The 25377-nt window shown below is 36.5% G+C and overlaps 2 protein-coding genes across 2 annotated transcripts in view; one reads left to right on the top strand and one right to left on the bottom strand.

Moving 5' to 3' along the window:
* Window positions 1-25377, bottom strand: part of LOC117333170 — a 75051-nt gene that overhangs the window by 45359 nt on the left and 4315 nt on the right.
* LOC117333169 lies at window positions 1984-3308 on the top strand. Its single transcript, XM_033892327.1, has 3 exons — window positions 1984-2488; window positions 2670-2779; window positions 2973-3308. The coding sequence occupies exons 1-3, from the start codon at window positions 2422-2424 to the stop codon at window positions 3285-3287; spliced, it is 492 nt and encodes a 163-aa protein (XP_033748218.1). The 5' UTR covers window positions 1984-2421; the 3' UTR covers window positions 3288-3308.

The raw sequence follows: 25377 nt of genomic DNA, 5'->3' as shown, positions 1-25377 counted from the left end.
TTTCACCTCTAACACTTCATTATAAACATCTATTGTAGTCAGCCTATTTCACCTCTAACACTTCATTAAACATCTATTGTAGTCAGCCTATTTCACCTCTAACACTTCATAAAACATCTATTGTAGTCAGCCTATTTCACCTCTAACACTTCATTAAACATCTATTGTAGTCAGCCTATTTCACCTCTAACACTTCATTAAACATCTATTGTAGTCAGCCTATTTCACCTCTAACACTTCATTAAACATCTATTGTAGTCAGCCTATTTCACCTCTAACACTTCATTATAAACATCTATTGTAGTCAGCCTATTTCACCTCTAACACTTCATTATAAACATCTATTGTAGTCAGCCTATTTCACCTCTAACATTTCATTACATCTATTGTAGTCAGCCTATTTCACCTCTAACACTAGTACTTCATTAAACATCTATTGTAGTTCAGCCTTCCAACTCACCATCTACAGTGTATTTACTCTTCAAAGATATCATAAACAATTTCTTAAAAATCCTTATGTAATTTATTTCATAATAATATCTGTAATCGAAACACAAAACAAAAAGCGCACAATTTTGTATCCTGATATCTAAATTTGATATGTGCAGGAATACCATTACTATACAGTGGTCCCCCTATTTATGACCACTCTCAAGAACGACCACCCCTTGTATGCGACCAAGTTTCTCGTTCACCGACGTTTTCCAAAAATAAATCCCCTTCTAAACGACCACCCTGCTAACCTGGCCAACGACCGCTTAGCCATGTCCCAAAAACGTGAAATATACTTTGGTATCCTTCTCGTAAATGACCAAGATTCTGACAACGTTTTGAGAATATATTAAAATTATAGAATAATCAATAATAAAAGCATGTACGGTCCAGCTCATAGAATAATCAATAATAAAAGCATGTAACGTCCAGCTCATTGAAATTCACAGACCCAGGTAAAAATTAACTCATTGGATTGACAGGTTGTTTACACTGCGATAGCCAGCTTGCAATTGGGAGCTGTTTTGCGCACAATGTTTTTACAAACAAGATAATTGCTCCTACCTTTTTGTAGACAAGTAAATGGTTTGTTGTGATTTTCACAAATTCAATGGGTAGACAGAGAGATGAATTTCCTATTAGAGTGACCTCCCCTACCATGTTACTGGTACGTGTTCGCATCGTTGTCGGTAATGAAAGCAACAGACTTGTATTTATATCAAAGATGGCTGAACATCCTCAGTAGCCAGCAAGAAATGAAAAGTTTTGACACTTCAACAAAAGATCGAAGCTTTAGAAATGAATCGCAATGGTGGCAGTGCAAGAAAGATTGCATCGGAATTCAATGTCCGTAAAACGCTGCGCCCGAGTTCAGATCCCGAGCTTTGATATAGTATTTTCGATTTTCTCTTCAACAGCTTACAGTACAGTAATAGATTAAAGTATTTTTTTTCTATAACTGTTCTTGTTGTTGCTTTTCAGCTATCCGTACCTGCAAAATTGTCCTTATTTTAACATTAGAAATCCACGATTTTCAGTTTTCAGGGGTGAGGGGGTGATTTGTGTATCATGCACTCAGTTGTGACTATTTACATATTTTGCTAATTATTAAAGATATAACTTAACACTTTCATTTTGTGAAATAATTTACACATAACGTTACAACAAGTAAACCAAATTCAGAACATTACTGACAGTAAACAACGGAGAACATTGAAAAACACATTTTAACTTAACATAATGAATTGTCTATGTATATAATGTAATATATATATTATCTTGTGTGATCATTGACCTCACTGACATCATTAGATGACAAAACTCTCAACAAAGACCACCCCCATTATAAGGCCATCTGATGCGTGTCCCATAGGTGGTCTCATAAGAGAGGCACCACTGTACCAATGTAGTATACTATCCACAACTCATTTAATGAGATTCCTATGGAAATGTTTTGTGCACACCCACTGACATTAAACTATAATGTACAGTGTTCGAAAGTAAAGGTGGTCCGATGGCCCGAGGCCACAGAAAATCTGATCGGTCTATGTAAAAATTCATTGTGTTGGACCGATTGGCTATGCAATTTTTCAGTCTTGATATTAAATTTTCCTCATGACACATAACAAAATCTTTCCTTGTCTTTTGACTAATGATCCAGTAATAAATGAGCTCAAAATAAAAGTAAATCTTCCGAGAAAAGCGCGTCAGCAGGGTGTATTTGCTTCAAGCGTCTGAGTGATTTGACACCGAACGATGCAAGCGTTTGCATGACGCAGTTATTCAAAACAACATGGCGCACATGTTAAAGTATTATGAAGGTGCTAAACCAAATACGAAGCGAAAACATTCCTCTGCTTATTCCTCGGCGACACAGTTACATGCTAAACGAAAGGCATATGACGACAACACCAGAGAAAGGACTTTTCAATGCCACTGGCTTGTTCAGTTGGAAGAGACTGGTTATGTTACGAGGTCGAGGACAACGTGATGAAATGTAGGTACTGTTGTGATTTGATTTTGAACTTGATTATTTCTTGTAGATATTTTATGCTTTAATTTGATTATTATCTGATGAATGAATATTAAACCATGATTTGGAGTTTCTTGTCAGAATTTGAGAAATGTCTACATACTCTGTGATTCATGTATTATTTATCCTATCATTTATCTGTTAGACAAAAGGTGCAGACTTACCATTGAGGCAATGACTGACGTAATGATCGTAAAGTCGCTCACTTCTTCTGTTGAACAATTTGACCCAGAAGATGCCATTAACAGGTTTTTGGTTAGTTTAATACCTTTTAGTTTAAAGTCACTTCAATTGAAAGTGTTTCAAAGTCCTTTAAAACAATAACATTAATTATGCATAGTGCATTATAGCATACTAGTTCATATCAGCCTCTCAAGATAACTTCAGAAGGCTTATTATTAACTAATTAATATTATTTTAACCAACACTGCAAGTTTGCATTAAACAGATGAAAACACCATCTGGAGGGATGAGGAGACCAGAATTTGAGAGGTCTGCACTAAAGGCAGCATCAACTTCAAAGGAAATAGAGGGTGAAGCTGTGATAGAAGGAGATGGACAAGCAGAAGCTGAAATAGATCATCAGATGGAGTCCGATTCAGAGGATGTTGATTCAGATGTTGAGGGGGATTTTGAGCCAGGCTTTGATAATATGGGTGACACATTCACCAAAGTGTTAAAGGAAGCGGCTGCGGTTGAGCTTGAGCACGAAACGGTCAAAGAAATAAAATTTAAAAAAGAACTGATTAACAATCGCAAATAAAAATCTTATTAACAATTACAATTGATTCTCATTTTTTTATTTCATTAACGACATTGCACTTATTTCACAATAAGTTTAACGACTATCACTCTGCTACTAAAAAGCATGTTGTAAAAAATGGGTCTATGGAAAAATTACTTGGGCTATGGAATTTCAGTTTTTTGTAGACCTATTGTCTATGGAGAATTCAGAGTTACTTTCAGACACTGAATGTATGTCTCCAGCTGTCACTGTTTGTTAGGGTCACCTTCTAATTGTGACATATTGCATTTGCTGTTGAAAAAGAAACTGGCAATTGAAACCAATGAAAAGCTGTTTCATATACAGTTTACATCAATACATCCATTAGCTGCTACACATCTTCAATTTCTGAGTGCATTTCTACAACTTTATTTTTACTAAATAATATGTTACTTACTCTATAGAATCACTTCCATGGCCACTTTAAATATCTTTGATCTGATTCCATCTGTTCACAACATACATCGTCCACATATCTGAGTATATGGCAGGATGGACAGTCGACATTAGTAGTGAACTAGTAGTGAATGCTCACCAAGAGAGACCCAAACACCACAACCCAGTCTAAATGTTATATACAATTGATATTTGACATGTGGCCTTTTTTGTCAGACACTGCTGTCAATATTAACCCACACAATGGATTTTTCCTGCATATGAAACACTTACAGTTAGCATGGGACTTGTTGTTCAGGCCATCAGTAAAGTATTTTGGTGGCAGCTGGTGGAAGCAGATCACAGGTTTTATATAAATGTAGGATTCCACAGATAAAACATCTAGTAGCCTAATCAGATTTGGATGATTATTTGTGGGAGCTGTATATATGCCTACTCCATCATACACAATGTGGCATGAGGTCCTGTCAGATTGGCTGCTTTGTCAAGGACAAACAGATGGTACTACACACTGGGCTAACAGACCTGGTGAGAGGGACAAATCCCAGTTGATAATAAACTGCCATACATAATGTTGTTGAAATCATTAATCTATAATGATGTAATTTTCAAACATGAAGTGGTTATTCTAATTGATCAAATACAACCAATCTGCATTTCCCTTAACTTCCATTTCTTTAGAAGAACAAGGTTACCAGTTATGATAATAATTTTGTCATTATGTATTCTATGAACTCAACCTTCACTTTCCTTTAGAATTTCTATTTAAGACACTGACTTTTTGTCTAACACCACATGTGGCCTCTGCTTATCACCTTACAGGCTATCCAAAAATAGCAGACTGGTGATAATTGTGAATAATGTCACAGGTGTTGGTTTGAAGATTGGTGACCCTTGACCTTTTGTTGCTCAATAATGGATGAGTGCCCTGCCATTTTTGTTTTATAAAAGATATATTTTTTGTGATGCCACTCATTTAGTGTGTCATGAAATTTGGCAGAAAATTTAAATATCACAAATTTTTGTTCATGAAGCTTTTCTAAAGCTTTTTAAATAATTCCAAAAACAAAATCACAAAGCTTTTCTAATGTTTGCTTAAATAATTCAAAAAAAAAAAAAATGAAAATAATGCTTAAATTCTTTCGAACGCTTTGAAAATAAATCAACACAAATTACCGGTAAATATGACAAACAGCAGTCATACAAATGTAGCCCTATACGTTTCTTAGTGAAGGATTGTCTTGCTGATCTCAATGCTCTATAACGTTTATCTATTGATTACACATAAGAAAGGGCTCTCCTTTGCATAATTCTATTCTATCCCAAATAAAACTCATATATATTGATTATAACCTTTTTGCCAATAGCTCAACAATGCATTCTTTTGAAATTTATTTTTCACATACGCAAAATTGATGCTACTTATTTAAAAAGCAATTTTTACTTTGAAAATATCTTGTCAGAATGACTAGAAAATACCTCAATAAAATGTGTGTATATTTACCAATGAAAAAGGATTCTATATCTTTTCAAATTATTGTCCTAATCATGTCTAGATGGTCATCAACCATACACCAAGAACTGTCTAACCTCATTGAAACTGACCATTTTTCTTCTTTAGAATTTTTGAATGACCAGGACATTCACTTCAGGAACCTGTATAAGGGCGCTACATTGCTGTAAATATTGATTACCACTTCACCTGTGTCCAGCTATATAACAAGCTATATAACACCAGAACATGTACCAGCCTCTGCAACATCAAAAATGGTGAGTGATCACTTCACCTTGACCTTCACATGCCTGGAATAGCAATACATACCTCTAGATTTCATGAAAATCCTTCCTAGGGCTGTGATTGACCTGGACTTTCTGGCCCAGGGTGTGTGTTGTAGGGGGAGTTACCTGGCCCCAGTTGTCAGATCATTATATATACATAGTGTTCCATACCAGGAGTCTATATACATGGCAGAACTACTACAACAGCTAGCTAACACACAACCATGTGTGTACATCCAAGTCGAAACAATCCACACACATACAACACAGGACAGATGAGATGGTACTTGTACTATGCAACCCTCACTACAATCCTCCTGTGCAGTGCAATGCAATAGTTGGGAAGCAGTTGGACACTCAGCCTGTGCATTGAGGGGAGGTTCCTGGAGATGCCTGCCCACCTCAGAGCCTTTCAGCCCACTGTACAAATGGCTGGTGCCTGTGATGTTGCTCACTGTTCAATCTGACATACACACACTCTCTGTTATTCTGAGATGATCAATATCTACAGGAGCATGGGTAATACTACCTATAACACTGTCCTACAATTAGATCTACCATTCCTAAAGAGGCACAACGTGTCAATGACCATAGGGTGTTATTGACAGGATATATATATACCATATATATATATACACTAGGGGATATTGAGTCACACCTAAGATGTCTGTACCCAACAGGAGACACAATAAAATTGAGTCACTATAAAATGTTTTTGTACCTAAAAAAGGCATCTGAGGAGATTAAGTCACAACATGTCTTTACATGACAGCAGGAGACACATGATGAAATTGAGTCACAACTAAGATGTCTGTACCCAACAGGAGACACACAATGAAATTGTGTCACAACTAAGATATGTGTACCCAACAACAGTCACACAATGAAATTGAGTCACATCTAAGATGTCTGTACCCAACAGGAGATACACAATGAAACTGAGTCACAACTAAGATGTCTGTACCCAACAGGAGACACACAATGAAACCGAGTCACATCTAAGATGTCTGTACCCAACAGGAGACACACAATGAAACTGAGTCACATCTAAGATGTCTGTACCCAACAGGAGATACACAATGAAACTGAGTCACAACTAACATGTCTGTACCCAACAGGAGACACACAATGAAACCGAGTCACATCTAAGATGTCTGTACCCAACAGGAGACACACAATGAAACTGAGTCACATCTAAGATGTCTGTACCCAACAGGAGACACACAATGAAACTGAGTCACGACTAAGATGTCTGTACCCAACAGGAGACACACAATGAAACCGAGTCACAACTAAGATGTCTGTACCCAACAGGAGACACACAATGAAACCGAGTCACAACTAAGATGTCTGTACCCAACAGGAGACACACAATGAAACCGAGTCACAACTAAGATGTCTGTACCCAACAGGAGACACACAATGAAACCGAGTCACAACTAAGACGTCTGTACCCAACAGGAGACACATGATGAAATTGAGTCACGACTAAGATGTCTGTACCCAACAGGAGACACACAATGAAATTGAGTCATAACTAAGATATGTGTACCCAACAGGAGACACACAATGAAACCGAGTCACAACTAAGATGTCTGTACCCAACAGGAGACATACAATGAAACCGAGTCACAACTAAGATGTCTGTACCCAACAGGAGACACACAATGAAACCGAGTCACAACTAAGATGTCTGTACCCAACAGGAGACATACAATGAAAATGAGTCAACTGAAATTTCTTTGCAGCTAAAAGGAGGAATTATATGAGGAGGTTGAATCAAAAGTAAGATGTATGTACCCGACAAGAGACTCATGAGTAAATTGAGCCACACTGACCTCATCAGACACACACAATGAAATCAAGTCATAACTCAGACGCCTTTGTACTTATCAAGAGACACATAAAGAGATATAGTCATAAGTAAGATACCTGTACATGACAGGAGACATACAAAGATATTCTCAGCCATGACAAGATGCTTTTATCTGATAGGTGTACTTATTATAATTATAAATGAAATAGAGTAAATATTTGGTCTATACAGTACAGAAAACCTACAGGGGATGTTTGCGATGCCTTGGAAACATTATGACGAGATGTTTGCGAGTCCCTGGAAACATTATGAACAGAGTGTACCAGGTTAAGGACAGGCATGAGACACAGGAGACAGATGCTGCAGGAATGCTCTGTATCCTATTGATTTTCCTCAACCGGCTTTCCCAAGATAAACACAGAGCATTTAAATTGGCTTTTGCTCCAAAATATTAATGCTATTATTTAATTTTGAAATCTTCGTCAAATATTAATTACTTTCTTTCCTAAATCCCTGCAAGCCTGAAATTACTCCTGTATGAAATTATATTCTGAAAACAAGCTCTGCAAGTATAAACAACATTTTGAAATTCATTCACAGCAGAAATGTGAATCAGAGTTGATGACAGAAGTCTTGAAACCAAAATTAACACCATGATCCAACAGTATCTCACTTCCTCAAAGATGCTGACTAAGCGAAAACACACTTCCCTATTCTCAACAGACCAGGGCAAAAGCTTAGGAAATAAATAATACACCACAAACATAACAATGCTAAATCTGTACTGATGCCAAAAGGATTCCTTGTTGAAATCTCCATAATCAATATGGTCCTTTGCTGCCCACAAACACTGATGATGACTCCACCACCAGGGGGCAGGCAAATATGTGCCACACCCACATCATAATCAGCTTGTTGTGGTAGGCCTAACCCCACCTTGCCAGTTACCTCCCCTTAAACAGCACCAATGATATGAATTGATATCTTTCATCACTGGTGTCCTCGTATCTATACCATGTAAATCCAATCTTACACATAATGGATCTAGAAGTAGCCTCCGTAATCTACAATGGTTAACATTGTTTAATTGAACACTACTCATTACTTGTATACCTGCCTACAGCTGTCTACACTTTCTATAGAGCGTGTGGGTCAGTACGAGACAAAGGTCATGGAACACTTACCTGCGTCACACTTGGCTGACTCTTACTTTGACACTTCGTATTATGTGGATTTAAAACAACACAAACAGTGGTCAAGGGACCCTGGCATGTCTGTGTATAATTACCACGGTTTTCGTTGTAACCGATTCATTTTAAGTGGGTAAACAATATAAGCATATTTCACACAGTTTGCAGGGGATTTGATTTTCATTTGTATAAAGCAAGCTTTTGCATCATCAAAGTTTGCATAAAGTGGGTTGGACTGTTTCAAGGGATGGAGATAAAAATTCAATTCAAATTCGAAAACCTCTTACAATTCTCTATAGCCCTATCAGCAACACAGCATCTGCATCATTATTTAAACTTTTACCATCAAATAAATACAACAAAATGATACAGCTTTTTTCTCTGTTGTTGGCAAAAAAATTTACTGTAACAAACATGGATTTTCCTGAATGTAATTGCGTGGATTCAAAGCTGATGCCTTTGGCATTTGTGTGAGAAATCTGTTCAAAATCAATACAAAGTCTGTTGATGTTTTTCTTCTGGTGCCAATGGTAATTAATGTGTGATCGTTGGACACAACTCCAGTTAACCATGTAAAGCTGGACTATGTGTAATCTGGACTCTGTCCGACCTGAATCCTTTGTAAATCACATAAATGTTGGGTTCTGGCATTATTTTCTGGTAACTATAGCAACTTAACTGTGGCTTAATTCAAATGCTATCTAATCTGTAAAACAGCCTTGTTTCTAACTGTCCCTATGCCTTCTATACACTAGTAAATCAACTGTAAATCTACCTTGTTTCTAACTGTCCCTATGCCTTCTATACAGGAGTAATTAAATCAACTGTAAATCTACCTTGTTTCTGACTGTCCTATGCCTTCTATACACGAGTAAATCAACTGTAAATCTACCTTGTTTCTGACTGTCCTATGCCTTCTATACACTAGTAAATCAACTGTAAATCGACCTTGTTTCTCTGTCCTATGCCTTCTATACACTAGTAAATCAACTGTAAATCTACCTTGTTTCTCTGTCCTATGCCTTCTATATACTAGTAAATTCAACTCTATACCTATAATTACTGGCAGATCCTACTTCACCCACATTTTACTGGTATATCACTTTTTCACTGGAAAAAGGTAAGTATAGTCTTTTTTTCTAACCAGCTCACATTATTTCATTCTGAAAATGTCACAACTAACAATAAGATGGCATCATCACACATCCTGTTAACATATATCTCTGTCGTGCAACGTCATCAGTTTCCCTGCACATATTCAATGCATCATTAATTTATGATGCTGTGATGTATATGTTTACTATTACACCTTGTGTATCTAAGGACAGGAAAATGTGGGAGAAAAACAATACATCACTCCTAAATGAGAGACAAAGATTGAAATGTTTTAGTACTCTGTTTTCTCACAATCAGAATGAGATTTCTCTGTCTGCATCATACAGGGGTGAAAGAACCTATCCGTCTCTGAATTATAACACAGTTGTGAATGCTTTTCAACAGATGATATCCATACATCCTCATTCAAAGGGATGATTTACAAATTGTAACTGGTTTTGATTTCTTAAGAGTAACTGTTAATGTCAGAGTTAACCTTTAAGAAAATGAAAATGGAAAACAGCTAATTATCCATTGATTATAATGGCATCCTGTGATTTATGTGAAATTAATTAGTGTTATTATCCTTTCTAATATCAATGATTTTATTTGGATTATCATAATCTTATAGAATTTTAAATCCAACAGCAAAATGGAAGCGAGTGACATTCCTAGACTCATTATGTACATGCATAGGAGCATGTACAGGACACCTTCAGGATGACGTAAAACCCAAAAAACTTAATTTATTGATTGAGAACAGGAATAATTACAATGCGTACTCTGTGGATGTATAAACAAGAATTTTAAAAAAATGTTTTCGTTCTGCCAATAAAACCCATTTTCTTACTGCCCAATATAGTGATATATAATATAGTGATTAGAGTATCTTTGGAATTGGAAAAGTGTGTAGCAATTCCCATCGCTGATATGTTGGTAAAAATTTCTAGAACATTAACGAAACAATTCAAACATTTCGATGACATGATGCACACAGCATAATAAACTAAAACCAGAAACTGGAATTCATGGTGTGTGTACAGACTAAAACAAGATTCTGAATCTATAATGAGAAAGATTAGACATCTGCCATGCACCTTGCTTCCGTACAGCATCTATATATACATGACCTTATAGATTGGGTGCCTCAACATGTATGTAACAAAATTTGATTTCATCTTATTATATAATGAGTATATCAGGGAGAGTTGACCTTAGATGTGTATGAGAAGAGTGACAATATTTAATTTTCCAATCATGAATTTTTCTTTACTTGATAGCAACATTCCCACTTCTTCCACATGTTGGTTAAGAGTAAATGCCGCATGAATTCCAGAATGTTCAGGAAAAATTAAATACTGAAAGACAAGCTGGCATATAATGTTCCTCTGTTTAAGAACATCACATTGGACTTCACCCAAGATAAACAAGAAGGTGGCATCAGTGAGGTGAAAGATTTTAACCTGTCAAACTGACTAGTTCTTCTTGTACATTTTCAGTCTCTCAGTTTCAAAATGTCACAACTATTAACTTTATAAGCTATAGCAGATATATTTTGGTCACAATCCATCATTAATTAATGTTACATGTAGGTTCATGTAGGGTAATAAGTTTTCAAAAGGTGGCAAAGTATGAAGTTTGAGACCCCTTAACCTTGACCAATGACTAACTAATCATCAGTTGTAGAATTTGATGCTATATGATGGTGTGAATCTGTACACAAGCTTAACTTGCCAACACATGCATCACTTAGTTACTAATGTATGCACACACAGACACAGCAATACGTCTAAACTTTAAATCTCTCTGGCCCTGACATAACATATCATAAAGGGTCTAAAATTTAAATCTCTCTGGCCCTGACATAACATATCATAAAGGGTCTAAACTTTAAATCTCTCTGGCCCTGACATAACATATCATAAAGGGTCTAAACTTTAAATCTCTCTAGCCCTGACATAACATATCATAAAGGGTCTAAACTTTAAATCTCTCTAGCCCTGACATAACATATCATAAAGGAGGCAGCAGCAAAATTGCTTCAAACATTAATTATAGTAATTCAGGCAAATACTGACATGAGTGTGTGTACCAATGAAATACAGGTATATAAATATATTTATAAAAGTCTGCATGACACTAATGTGTCTGAGGAAGCAACTCTGAATGACAGGAGAGTATCTTCTACATACGTGCCTAATTACAATGTCAACAACACCTATAGGTACATTACACAGATACCAAACAGTCACTGACCCAAAACAGGTTAATGTGAAATACAAGTAGCTGTATACTTACATATGTATGTCATCAGGAACCCTACATAAACTTGATCTGTCTAAATGTAAACACAACTATCTAGACATAATATTAAAGAAAATAAAGATAGATATCTTGCCGATCATTGATTTTAATGTTATTAAATCCAAACATGGAAAAAAGAAAGATTTAATTTGTTTGGATTCTGCAGAAAAAAAAATCGTCGCACATGATTATAACTTGAAACTCATGACAACTGGTTTGGTAAATATTTAAAAGTTAGATCAAACAGTTTTAGGGCAAACATTGAGAAGCATACACAAGCACTATGAATTTAATCTTAGCTATACAATTGTTTGATCAGTGCCTCTGTTCCTTCTTACAACTGATTTGTTTGATCAATGGAAGCCTTGTAAATGAACCTGAAGTAATTCAAGGCCATCACCACCTTAACATAATCTGTCTACTGCTTGGATTAGCTAACACATCCTAACAAACACCGACAGACAACACAGTCCACACTGGACTAGACCTTAACATTCCTTATAACACATCCTCAAACACTGACAGACAACACAGTCCACACAGGACTAGACCTTAACATTCCTTATAACACATCCTCAAACACTGACAGACAAACAACAGTCCACACAGGACTAGGAAAGACCTTAACACAGTCCTCACACACATGACAGACAACACAGTCCACACAGGACTAGACCTTAACACATCCTCAAACACTGGACAGACAACACAGTCCACACTGGTGACAGGACCTTACACATTCCTTATAAAACATCCTCAAGACACTGACAGACAACACCAGTCCACACAGGACTAGACCTTAACATTCCTTATAACACATCCTCAAACACTGACAGACAACACAGTCCACATAGGACTAGACCTTAACATTCCTTATAACACATCCTCAAACACTGACAGACAACACAGTCCACATAGGACTAGACCTTAACATTCCTTATAACACATCCTCAAACACTGACAGACAACACAGTCCACACAGGACTAGACCTTAACATTCCTTATAACACATCCTCAAACACTGACAGACAACACAGTCCACACAGGACTAGACCTTAACATTCCTTATAACACATCCTCAAACACTGACAGACAACACAGTCCACACAGGACTAGACCTTAACATTCCTTATAACACATCCTCAAACACTGACAGACAACACAGTCCACACTGGACTAGACCTTAACATTCCTTATAACACATCCTCAAACACTGACAGACAACACAGTCCACACAGGACTATACCTTAACATTCCTTATAACACATCCTAACAAACACTGACAGACAACACAGTCCACACAGGACTAGACCTTAACATTCCTTATAACACATCCTCAAACACTGACAGACAACACAGTCCACATAGGACTAGACCTTACAACACAGTCCACATAGGACTAGACCTTAACATTCCTTATAACACATCCTCAAACACTGACAGACAACACAGTCCACACTGGACTAGACCTTAACATTCCTTATAACACATCCTCAAACACTGACAGACAACACAGTCCACACAGGACTAGACCTTAACATTCCTTATAACACATCCTCAAACACTGACAGACAACACAGTCCACATAGGACTAGACCTTAACATTCCTTATAACACATCCTCAAACACTGACAGACAACACAGTCCACATAGGACTAGACCTTAACATTCCTTATAACACATCCTCAAACACTGACAGACAACACAGTCCACACAGGACTAGACCTTAACATTCCTTATAACACATCCTCAAACACTGACAGACAACACAGTCCACACAGGACTAGACCTTAACATTCCTTATAACACATCCTCAAACTCTGACAGACAACACAGTCCACACAGGACTAGACCTTAACATTCCTTATAACACATCCTCAAACACTGACAGACAACACAGTCCACACAGGACTAGACCTTAACATTCCTTATAACACATCCTCAAACACTGACAGACAACACAGTCCACACTGGACTAGACCTTAACATTCCTTATAACACATCCTCAAACACTGACAGACAACACAGTCCACACTGGACTAGACCTTAACATTCCTTATAACACATCCTCAAACACTGACAGACAACACAGTCCACACAGGACTAGACCTTAACATTCCTTGTAACACATCCTCAAACACTGACAGACAACACAGTCCACACTGGACTAGACCTTAACATTCCTTATAACACATCCTCAAACACTGACAGACAACACAGTCCACACTGGACTAGACCTTAACATTCCTTATAACACATCCTCAAACACTGACAGACAACACAGTCCACACAGGACTAGACCTTAACATTCCTTATAACACATCCTCAAACACTGACAGACAACACAGTCCACACTGGACTAGACCTTAACATTCCTTATAACACATCCTCAAACACTGACAGACAACACAGTCCACACAGGACTAGACCTTAACATTCCTTATAACACATCCTCAAACACCACAGACAACACAGTCCACACAGGACTAGACCTTAACATTCCTTAACACATCCTCAAACACTGACAGACAACACAGTCCACACAGGACTAGACCTTAACATTCCTTATAACACATCCTCAAACACTGACAGACAACACAGTCCACACTGGACTAGACCTTAACATTCCTTATAACACATCCTCAAACACTGACAGACAACACAGTCCACACAGGACTAGACCTTAACATTCCTTATAACACATCCTCAAACACTGACAGACAACACAGTCCACACTGGACTAGACCTTAACATTCCTTATAACACATCCTCAAACACTGACAGACAACACAGTCCACACAGGACTAGACCTTAACATTCCTTATAACACATCCTCAAACACTGACAGACAACACAGTCCACACTGGACTAGACCTTAACATTCCTTATAACACATCCTCAAACACTGACAGACAACACAGTCCACACTGGACTAGACCTTAACATTCCTTATAACACATCCTCAAACACTGACAGACAACACAGTCCACACAGGACTAGACCTTAACATTCCTTATAACACATCCTCAAACACTGACAGACAACACAGTCCACACTGGACTAGACCTTAACATTCCTTAAAACACATCCTCAAACACTGACAGACAACACAGTCCACACAGGACTAGACCTTAACATTCCTTATAACACATCCTCAAACACTGACAGACAACACAGTCCACACTGGACTAGACCTTAACATTCCTTATAACACATCCTCAAACACCACAGACAACACAGTCCACACAGGACTAGACCTTAACATTCCTTATAACACATCCTCAAACACTGACAGACAACACAGTCCACACAGGACTAGACCTTAACATTCCTTATAACACATCCTCAAACACTGACAGACAACACAGTCCACACAGGACTAGACCTTAACATTCCTTATAACACATCCTCAAACACTGACAGACAACACAGTCCACACAGGACTAGACCTTAACATTCCTTATAACACATCCTCAAACACTGACAGACAACACAGTCCACACTGGACTAGACCTTAACATTATACAACACAGTCCACACTGGACAAGACCATCCTGAATTGCTTATTACATATAGGCTATATATATACATGTACATAAACAATGAAAACTTACCTCAAATTGTGTCAGAATCCACAAATAACCAATTCAATCTTATGCGTCCACAAACCATACGCCCCAACAAAACTCAGCAAATATACACTGCCTGGAGCTGCCTGTGTCTTCTACACAATCAAGATACATTGCCCATGGACAGAACACAAGTGGAATCGGTACATGTCTATCTATTATTGATGAGGCTTGGAAACAAATTTCTGCTATCACTTTATGGTAACTTCTGACTATAGTCATGCATATAAATTGGCCTGATTAGTGAGAATGACTGGTACCCCCACCCCCCATCTGTTTTCTGAATACAAAATGGTAGGCAATACAAAACAGAAATGACAGGCATTTTAAAAACATGTTGTTTTAAAATTATATTTTATTCAACTCACTTTTTTAATGAGCAATCTTGAATTTCATGAGAAAAATCACACAGAAATAATGGGAAGAAAGTATGTTCAATGAAATAAACTTTTTCATTTCTCAAAAAGAAAAAGAAAAAAAAGAACGAATTTCATTAATAAAATAATCTCATAATTACATACAGTGTATATAGCATGAGCTTCTCATCAGCTTATACGATAAAAGCTAGTTTTCTGATGGTTCAAATTTTCATGGTTTTAGTGCAAGCTTGAAGCAAAAATGAATGTACCTTTATGAAAATTCTAAAATAGACCACCATTTTCTAGTATTGATTTTATCTTCATAATTATGGTACATACATTCATTTTATTTTTGCTTGATTGATTTTATCAGAACAGAAAGACACACCTTAGTTTATATTACTGGAGTTGATCTGCATGTATTCCTGTTAAAAAAAGACCCTATAATGACTTCATGATTGAAACTCTCTTGAATGATTACATACATGTCAACCCCTGAAACCTCCAATGAAGGAGATCTCCCTCATTCCACATCCAAAATGAGGGAGAAAGTGCGTGAAAACAATCGTGACATTTTTGTTGCATTTAGAGGATGTTCCTCAGCTGGTGTTAATTACCTCAGGCTACATATTTTAATATTAAAATTTGACAACAATGGTTAATTTTAAAGAATAAATGATAATAACAATTTTTAAAAAACAAAATAGAAAAAAGACAATTAATTCTTTTAAAAAATGTTTTCAGCCATTTCATAGAGAGGAACTGTATTTAATGAATTATTAATGATTTAGTAACTTGAAATCTGCAACCAGTATACAAAAGTAACTAATTATCTCCTGATTTAAAAAAAAAAAATTTGTTCTGAAATATTTCTAAATGAATTTATCACATTATCTCCCTTCCTTTCTCAAATAATAATTACAGAGTAATTTATTAATTATTTTTGTTTTACTACTAGTTCTATTGTGACATTAAACAAACTTCTTAAAAGTGTTTTTTATTTTTTTTCTGACCCAAATTATATCCGGATTGTTGTGGCAGTTTACGACTTTATATTAGTATCAACCAATTAAAGATGGCGGCAGTACAACTGCTGGTACTGACAGCTACGATTAAGAAAGGCATTATTGGCTTTCATGTGAGTAAATCTTGTTGACAGATATAACCAGTGTTTGTTCTTGAAGTGATGTATCCTAGTTGTAATCACAAAATTAACTGACGGTGTCAAATGAAGCCACATACAGTTGTAATGTATACACCGGGTCGGCAGGCACCCACGGTGACCAACTCTCCTCTCTCACCAAGCCCCAGGCCAGGGCAGCTACACAGGTGTTGGGGGTGTTTTATTTACATGATCAGTTCAGGGTCGAAGTGTCTGAGATTTCCGGGGTTTTATGAGGGATGACTGCTCAAATCCGGGAGAAATTTAACCCCGATTCGGGAACTATACCAAATCGGGATTTAAGAGAAATTTTAATGATTTTCCGGGCACTTCCCGCGTAATCCGGGATGGTTGACACCTATGTGATTAGGTGTAGGGAGACTCTCAAGAATGACCTGATGATTCAAGACACTCTAGAATGACTTGATGATTGGACTCTAGAATGTCTTGATGATTGGAGTCTCTTTAGAATGGCTTGATGATTGCTTGGAGACTCTCTAGAATGACTTGATATTGGGAGACTCTCTAGAATGACTTGATATTGGGAGACTCTCTAGAATGACTTGATATTGGGAGACTCTTTATAATGACTTGATGATTGGAGACTCTTGAATGACTTGATATTGGGAGACTCTCTAGAATGACTTGATATTGGGAGACTCTCTAGAATGACTTGATGATTAGAGGCTCTTTAAAATGACTTGATGATATTTGACTCTAGAATGACTTGATGATTGGAGACTCTAGAATGACTTGATGATTGGAGACTCTTTATAATGACTTGATGATTGGAGACTCTCTAGAATGACTTGATGATCGGAGTCTCTTTAGAATGACTTGATGATTGGAGACTCTAGAATGACTTGATGATTGGAGACTCTTTATAATGACTTGATGATTGGAGACTCTCTAGAATGACTTGATGATCGGAGTCTCTTTAGAATGACTTGATGATTGGAGACTCTCTAGAATGACTTGATGATCGGAGTCTCTTTAGAATGACTTGATGATTGGAGACTCTAGAATGACTTGATGATTGGAGACTCTAGAATGACTCGATGATTAGAGACTCTAGAATGACTTGATGATTGGAGACTCTCTAGAATGACTTGATGATTGGAGACTCTAGAATGACTTGATGATTGGAGACTCTCTAGAATGACTTGATGATCGGAATCTCTAGAATGACTTGATGATTGGAGACTCTAGAATGACTTGATGATTGGAGACTCTAGAATGACTTGATGATTGGAGACTCTTTAGGATAACTTCATGTTTGAAATCAATTTGATTTTTCTGGCAAAATTCCTTGTTTCCACATGTTGTTTCCACATGTATAACTGTTGATAATATAATTAGAAACACAATGGCTCTCTAATTAATGTGATGTTCATCCCATGTCTAGATCTATGACAATTAAAATAAATAAATTTTTCTTTTAAGCCTTCATGGACTTCCCAAAACCAAAAGGTTGCAAAAATATATAGTATTTTAAACTGTAATATTGAATGTTTGCTATATTATTCAATACATTGTATTAAAATAAAGTAAGTTGTTCACTATTTGATTCTCCAGTTAAGGATTTGTATCCTCAAAACTACAGCAAGTTGGTCCTGATTAGTTTCCATGAATGATGGGACCACTTAATCTAATCCAGTGTTAACCCACTGAAATATCATGGCGTTCGGATGGAGTATCATTACACACAACCTACAGTTACATTATGTTGACACCAGGCAAACCTGAGTCCATATTACCAACTACAGCGGAACTTCTCTAAACCAATAATGCAGATGGTACATGAATATTTGACTATGTTAGCTATAGGGAAGGTTCAGTTTGAAGAAGTGATCCATTTTAACTGGTCAGGATATCCGGTATTAAATTGAAGCAGTGTTAATATTATGGAAGTTAATGAATACATAGAATGCAGAGTCTAGATAATAATTAAACTAAATAATAAGTTCTAATACTGATTGCAAACATATGTCATATATCATTTCACAATGCTGTCATTAAAATATTGACACTGACCAGCATCCGGCCTGTCGATACATCTGTGTGCTTATGGGGCGCTATAAGGGGTATTTATTCTATTGCAAAATTGAAAGGTTTTTACAAATGAAAATAAGAACAATGATTTTAAATATAAACCAGTTCCTGTTGACTTAATTCAGGACATCAATAATGTGTTTTAAAATGAATAGTTATCTACAATTTGCTTCCTTTTAGTGTGTAAATTTGTCTGATGCAAAAATAACACATTCACAGCCTCATGCAAATTCAGATACAAAAATACAGCTTTCTAGAGCTAGCTATATACTTCTATTAAAGTTGAAGACTGTACCACTTCGATGATGCATACCATGCTAAGTCATTCATAGGTGTTCTGTACCAATTAACTACCTACTTACACACGTATGCCCCAAGACAAAGCTTAGAAATAGGGGTGTTAGACTTCATGGTCAGTTATATGTAAACTGATTTGTAGAAATGATGTGCATGTAAAACTGTGTGCTATACTTACTAGAAATCTCATTATAAATCAAACCAACATAAACTAATTATCACCTGATGAATAACCTTACCTGATGACATCTCCATGGAAACATTGTTAACAATGTTGTTTTGCAACTTGAACCTCATCATCAGGTTTTTAGATATTGCACTCCATTGGAACCTTTCATCAGCTGTCCACCAGTGTAATGCCCACTCAACCACACACCAGGTACCACGTCTAAGTAGTCTAAATACCAGCAATGCACATATGCAAGGTTAGGTCACCCCCCCAACTGATAAAATAACTGTTGTCTAGAGCTGTCTAGGGAAGCATCAAATACATTAACTGTGCTGTAGTGTTTTGCCTAAGCCAGTCCTACAAGACCTACAAATGTACTTCCCTATGTTAGATAATGTAACTGATTTAAAACCCGATCTGAGGCCAGAAGTAAAACACTTCCTGTGTCTTTTGATCCAGGGCGATTATAATAGTACAACATACACTAGCTACATGGAGACCGCTAGCTCCTGTACAGTAGATAACCACATAACACCCAACTTTCACTGTTGTTTCAAGAATATTGTCCTAGATGTTCAATTGAGGAAAAAGTATGCATTTACTGGCACACTACGTAAACAACATCTCAAGCATGTTACATATTCTTCCATGGGAGAACTGTTGATTGCTGATTTACGTACATATACTATGGTAATATTATTACCTGTCCTGTCTTTAGCATTATGACAGGCAGACATAACCAATATTTATAAATATAGCTACAGAAACTCCAATCCTCACCAGAAGTCAACAAACAATATTGAGATATGTACACACCATCCATGCCACTTAATTACCCGATTGGTATGTATATGCAGTGCCATTTATTAGGGATCCAATTCCATATATACAAAAAAAAAAAACAGCAGCAGTTCAAAAGCATTTATTGAGAATTCCCAAATGAAGGGAGACAACTCTGTTAATATAGAGAGCTAAACTAAATTTCCAGCGAGATGAATAAAAACTTGGATGGGATCTACCATTGTGTTTTCTGTATCAGATGGGGATAGATTACATCCTCCACTACAGACACGTGTACTTGGATAATTGTCAACACTCCTACACTCCCTAGAACCATCTCTAACCAGGTCTACATCTATCTGCCCACATACCCTAGCTAGGATTAGCTGTGTACTGGTGTTGCAGTAAAACTGCCAACACCTTTCCTGCAAGCTTTAATATACAACAGGGACATTTTCTTACATATGTATGGTACCAAAAAGTTCACTTAACACAACAGGGACTAACAGCAATACAAAGCATGTACAAACAGACCAGAAATGTAGACTTCCTGTTTTCGATCAGTACAGGAAGTGATATCTGTACACATACTTTGGGAGACAGGACTCGACACATCCATAGCCTTGCCATCAATAACATAGCCACAATATCACCTTACTTTTATGCCGTATTTAGAAACAATAATAAATCATCAATGCAGTGTATTTATAACCACGATACATGCTTAAAAAAATACAAGTAATTCAGTCTAATTAAAAGGCATGCCAAGAAATCAAGTTATCAAAGATTTCTTAGCTGTGCTCACTCTTAGTATCATACCTCTATACAACTTAAGTAAATTATTATGCTGATGTGTGGAAAAATTAAACCTCAGAAGAAGATAAGCTATAAGTCGCATATATATATACAGTGGAACTTCGTTAACTCGAAGTCGACGGGGAGTTATCCGAGTGTTCGAATTAAGCGAGTTATCATTTTTGGTGAAAAGTTTGGTCAATATTTGTCAACAATATATAATCATTATAACTCCGCTCTGTCGCTCATCAGTTTAGTGTGAAGACTGGTCAATACATGTAAATATATATGTAATGTTTCGTTCTGTCACTTGTAGTTTGGTGTAGTTTTGCCGATATACAGTCACGATAAAGTTTCTTTCACTTAGTCACTTCAATAACGATCTGACGTGCAAGTCATGTTTGCAAAAGGAATAACGATAAAACGGAATTCGACAGAATAACAATTTATTCATGTCAAATCAAATAACCGATTAAGTTTAACACAGATTGTATGTAAAACGTAACGGAACCATTACCTTATATTGGACATACAAAATGCTGTTTGATAGGCCTACTTACGTTTTATTGATAACCACGCAATTTCCATGTGTATTAGCACCGGAAGTTGGGCTGCCCATGTGCATATAAAATGTTACTGTTACTGAGTTGGCATGTTATCCGATTAATAGACAGCGCTGACAGTTACAGTCGTACTCTGAACACCTCGGCAGTAATTACGCTATTGTTTCGTTTCATTTCTAAACCTGTAAAAACATCAGCCGAGTAGATCTACCGATGTGTCAGAGATTAGTTCCGCTTGAGCAAGCGGGTAGATGAGTTCTTGACTATCGTGTGTACTAATATAGGTGACCGCCTTAGGAAATTACCTGATGTCAGTAAAGCAGTACTTTTATCACCAAGAGTTGTTTTTATAAGATTCAACCGGCAATTTCTTTAATGAATTTATGAAACACTTATAATAGCATGTAGGTTTGTAGTGCCGATATATTCAGTACTGTATTACAAACGTAATTTAGCTGTTAAAAAATGTCGGCATTTACCACCGATCGTTGCTGGACACGAAAATTATACTTCGGAGTTATTCGATCATTTCAAATAGGATTTCTATTGTTTGGACCAAATTTTCACTTCGTATTATCCGAGTTTTTCGAGTTTTCCGAGTTTTCTTTACTAAGATAAAGAGAGAATTCGGCCGGGACTGACGAGGTACTTCGAGTTAAGCGGGGTATTCGAGTTTTCCGAGTTCGAGTTAACGAAGTTCCACTGTATATATCTATCCTTAGGAAAACACTATTTTTTGGTATAATTAAGAGAATTTTACACCTGTAATTGATAATCTATGAGGATCTTAACTGAAAATAGTTTTTCAAACAGTCTAAATTAAATGTACATCAACTCATTCTTGTCTAATTATACACTGTAACTTCCTGCGGATTGCTTGCAGTCAATTTTGAGAATTTTTCTGTTTTTAAACCCTCTGTAGGCTACCTGCCAGTGTTTCTGTGTATATAAATTTGTAATCTACTGTGGTCAATCCACAAAACTAGAAAATTGGACTCATGCATGAAGAAACCATAAACTCTAAACTGAAGCGAAGTCAGCAAAATATATGAACAAAAAACGGGTACAATAATAAGAAGACCAGGTATTCCAGAAGAAGAAACTTGCTAAAAATAGCATTGGACATGTACACAGGTAATTCTTTTTAACTAATCCCAAATATTTTTACATGAATTTAGTTATCAACTTTCAAAGTTTATGACGTTGACTTTATTTTATTAAAATGCAGTTAATGCACAGAGAACAATTCAGAAAAATCTTTCAAAACTAACAAAACCATTCACATGCATCATACTAGGTATGTAAATATGCACTGGTCCGCTTTTTTTATTTTATACATTTCTTTTGCTATCAGTACTAGTACCAGCTACAGTCAAGCAGATCAATTGATGACATTCTTTTCTTTAAATACTATAATTTCATTTTTTGACATGGTACGTATATATATATATGCACATGGTTTAATCCTGACTACAATTTAGGAAGCTAAGCTATGAGTGACACAATAATTGTTAAACTTTGTGTACAACATAATTAATGTAATATGCCGGACGTTGGTAAAATAGTTCAATTGTCAGTATCAGTTCTACTTCTACTTTAAAATTTGTCAGAAAATTTGAAACTGTACCATATATGCATTCGAACACCTGTGCTGGTCATGAATTAACATATAACCTGGAATATGATATTTATATATTCCTGCATCTAAACTCAATACATGTTGTACATCGATACTAAGTTAGCATAAAGTACATTAATCGTAGATTCAATAGGAGCTGTGAACAATTGTAACATACACCTGATGGTTATAAATCACTTGGGGGTATAACCAGGCAATGTAAGACATCTATATCCGGATCTTGTTTCATTGACAAGCATATGCTCATTACAAATTAGATGGTTCTGTAAATAAAGACCTTACCCTGAAAATAGTGATATCAACTATCCTTTTGTACCTACACAAGGTAGAAAAGGTAAATCACCAGCTAAAAACTGATTACACTAGTACTTTGCCATGTAAATCTAGTCACCATCTAAATAACACAATTTCTCATTGTTTAGGTTCTTACTTACCACTGAAATTGTACATATCAGACTGACAGTCATCACCTAAAATCTATGCTCAAGGGGAGATAATTATCCATAAACATCTATTATACAGCTAGCTAGCAACTGGTGGAACATGAGAAGACCACTGACGATTATTGTGCAATCATGTTACAGATTGGCAGCTGTGACTGCCATATATAAGTTTTGGTGAGACTGAAAAACAACAGTTTGTCTGCTTCCATTCCTCAACACCCCCACCAATTTTCAGCTCAATGGCACTAGTCAAAGATTTTGAGAAATTTAAAATGTATTTTTTTTTTTCAAGATGGCAGTCACAATGCTCATATTGAATTGGATTTCAGACCTGAAAAATAACAAGACTTGGTCAAGACCATCTCAGGATCATTTCAAAAAAGGTTTGAGCTGAATCCCACTGGTTAACTTGAGAAAAAATTTAGCAAACATTGAAGAGGCCCAAGGCCTGTAACGGTCATCTAACTTTCATCGAAGTCTAACAAACCATCTTCCATCTATAGACCTTTTGTGTGTTTTAAAATTTAAAGCCAGGTCTCACCCGGTGATGTCTTACTTATAAATTACAGCGAAGTTCCCCTTTTTGGATCCTGTTCCTCTGTCCCAAGGGGTTAGACCTGCCTCATTTATATAAAATATTATCCCCCTTCCAATTAGTGTTTCACACCAAATTTGGTAGTAATCCACTTTAAATTTTGGGTTAGGGAGGAGTATTGCTTTGAAAGTAAAAGTTTTAAGGCAGATGGCGGCAGACAGAGCACGATGGCTATAGGTCACCCTGACCCTTCAGGTCAGATGACTTCAAAATGGGAAAAGTTCAAACCCGACAGACAGCAATGCCAATGGACAAAAGACAAAGGTTACAGGCCTTTGTCATATCATATCGTAACTCTTCAGTTCAGATGATCTAAAATCAGAGAAAGACCTACAGTTTTATGTCAACAAAAAGGTCCTTAAAAATATTTCAATATTCTAATAAGTAGAATGAGTTAAGAAGAGTAAAATATACTATATAATGTACTTCACACACTTTCTTGTGATGTGGTATGGTAATTAGCAGAGTATTTTTTTCACATTTCAAACAAGAGGCCCAAGGCATTAATGTCTACCTGAGTAAATAATCTCTCACCATTGTGACTGGTTAATAAATTGGAAGTATATGCAGAGAAGTCGTCTTTCGGGTTGAAGAAAGGCTGGCAGGAGTATTGTCATGTGGTCATGATCATCTTTGTGGTAATATATTATCTGATCCCTAAACTGGTTAGAACTCGATCAGAACCATGAATTTTGCTCAAATTCCAAAACCTTGTCGTAGCACGCCAGCCAACATTAATTTGAGATATAAGTTGTATATTGACAGGTCTATGTGAAGACCTAAAAAAACATATGTACAAATACAAGTAATAAGGTATGCTCCGATCCAGTCCAAGTAATTTTGTGTACACCATTCCATGATTCGACTGCCTGCCAATGGATTTGGTAGTTGTACAAGGACCAGAGCATTATGTCAGATGATGATCCACTGGCATGAACAGTTTCAGCAGCTATGGCATGACAATTCACTTTCATCAAAAGCAAATTTACATTCCTTTATGAATTGA

The sequence above is a fragment of the Pecten maximus genome, chromosome 8, assembly GCF_902652985.1.
Source record: "Pecten maximus chromosome 8, xPecMax1.1, whole genome shotgun sequence".
NCBI classification, from domain to species: domain Eukaryota; kingdom Metazoa; phylum Mollusca; class Bivalvia; order Pectinida; family Pectinidae; genus Pecten; species Pecten maximus.
This window is presented reverse-complemented; position numbering and strand designations above follow the sequence as displayed.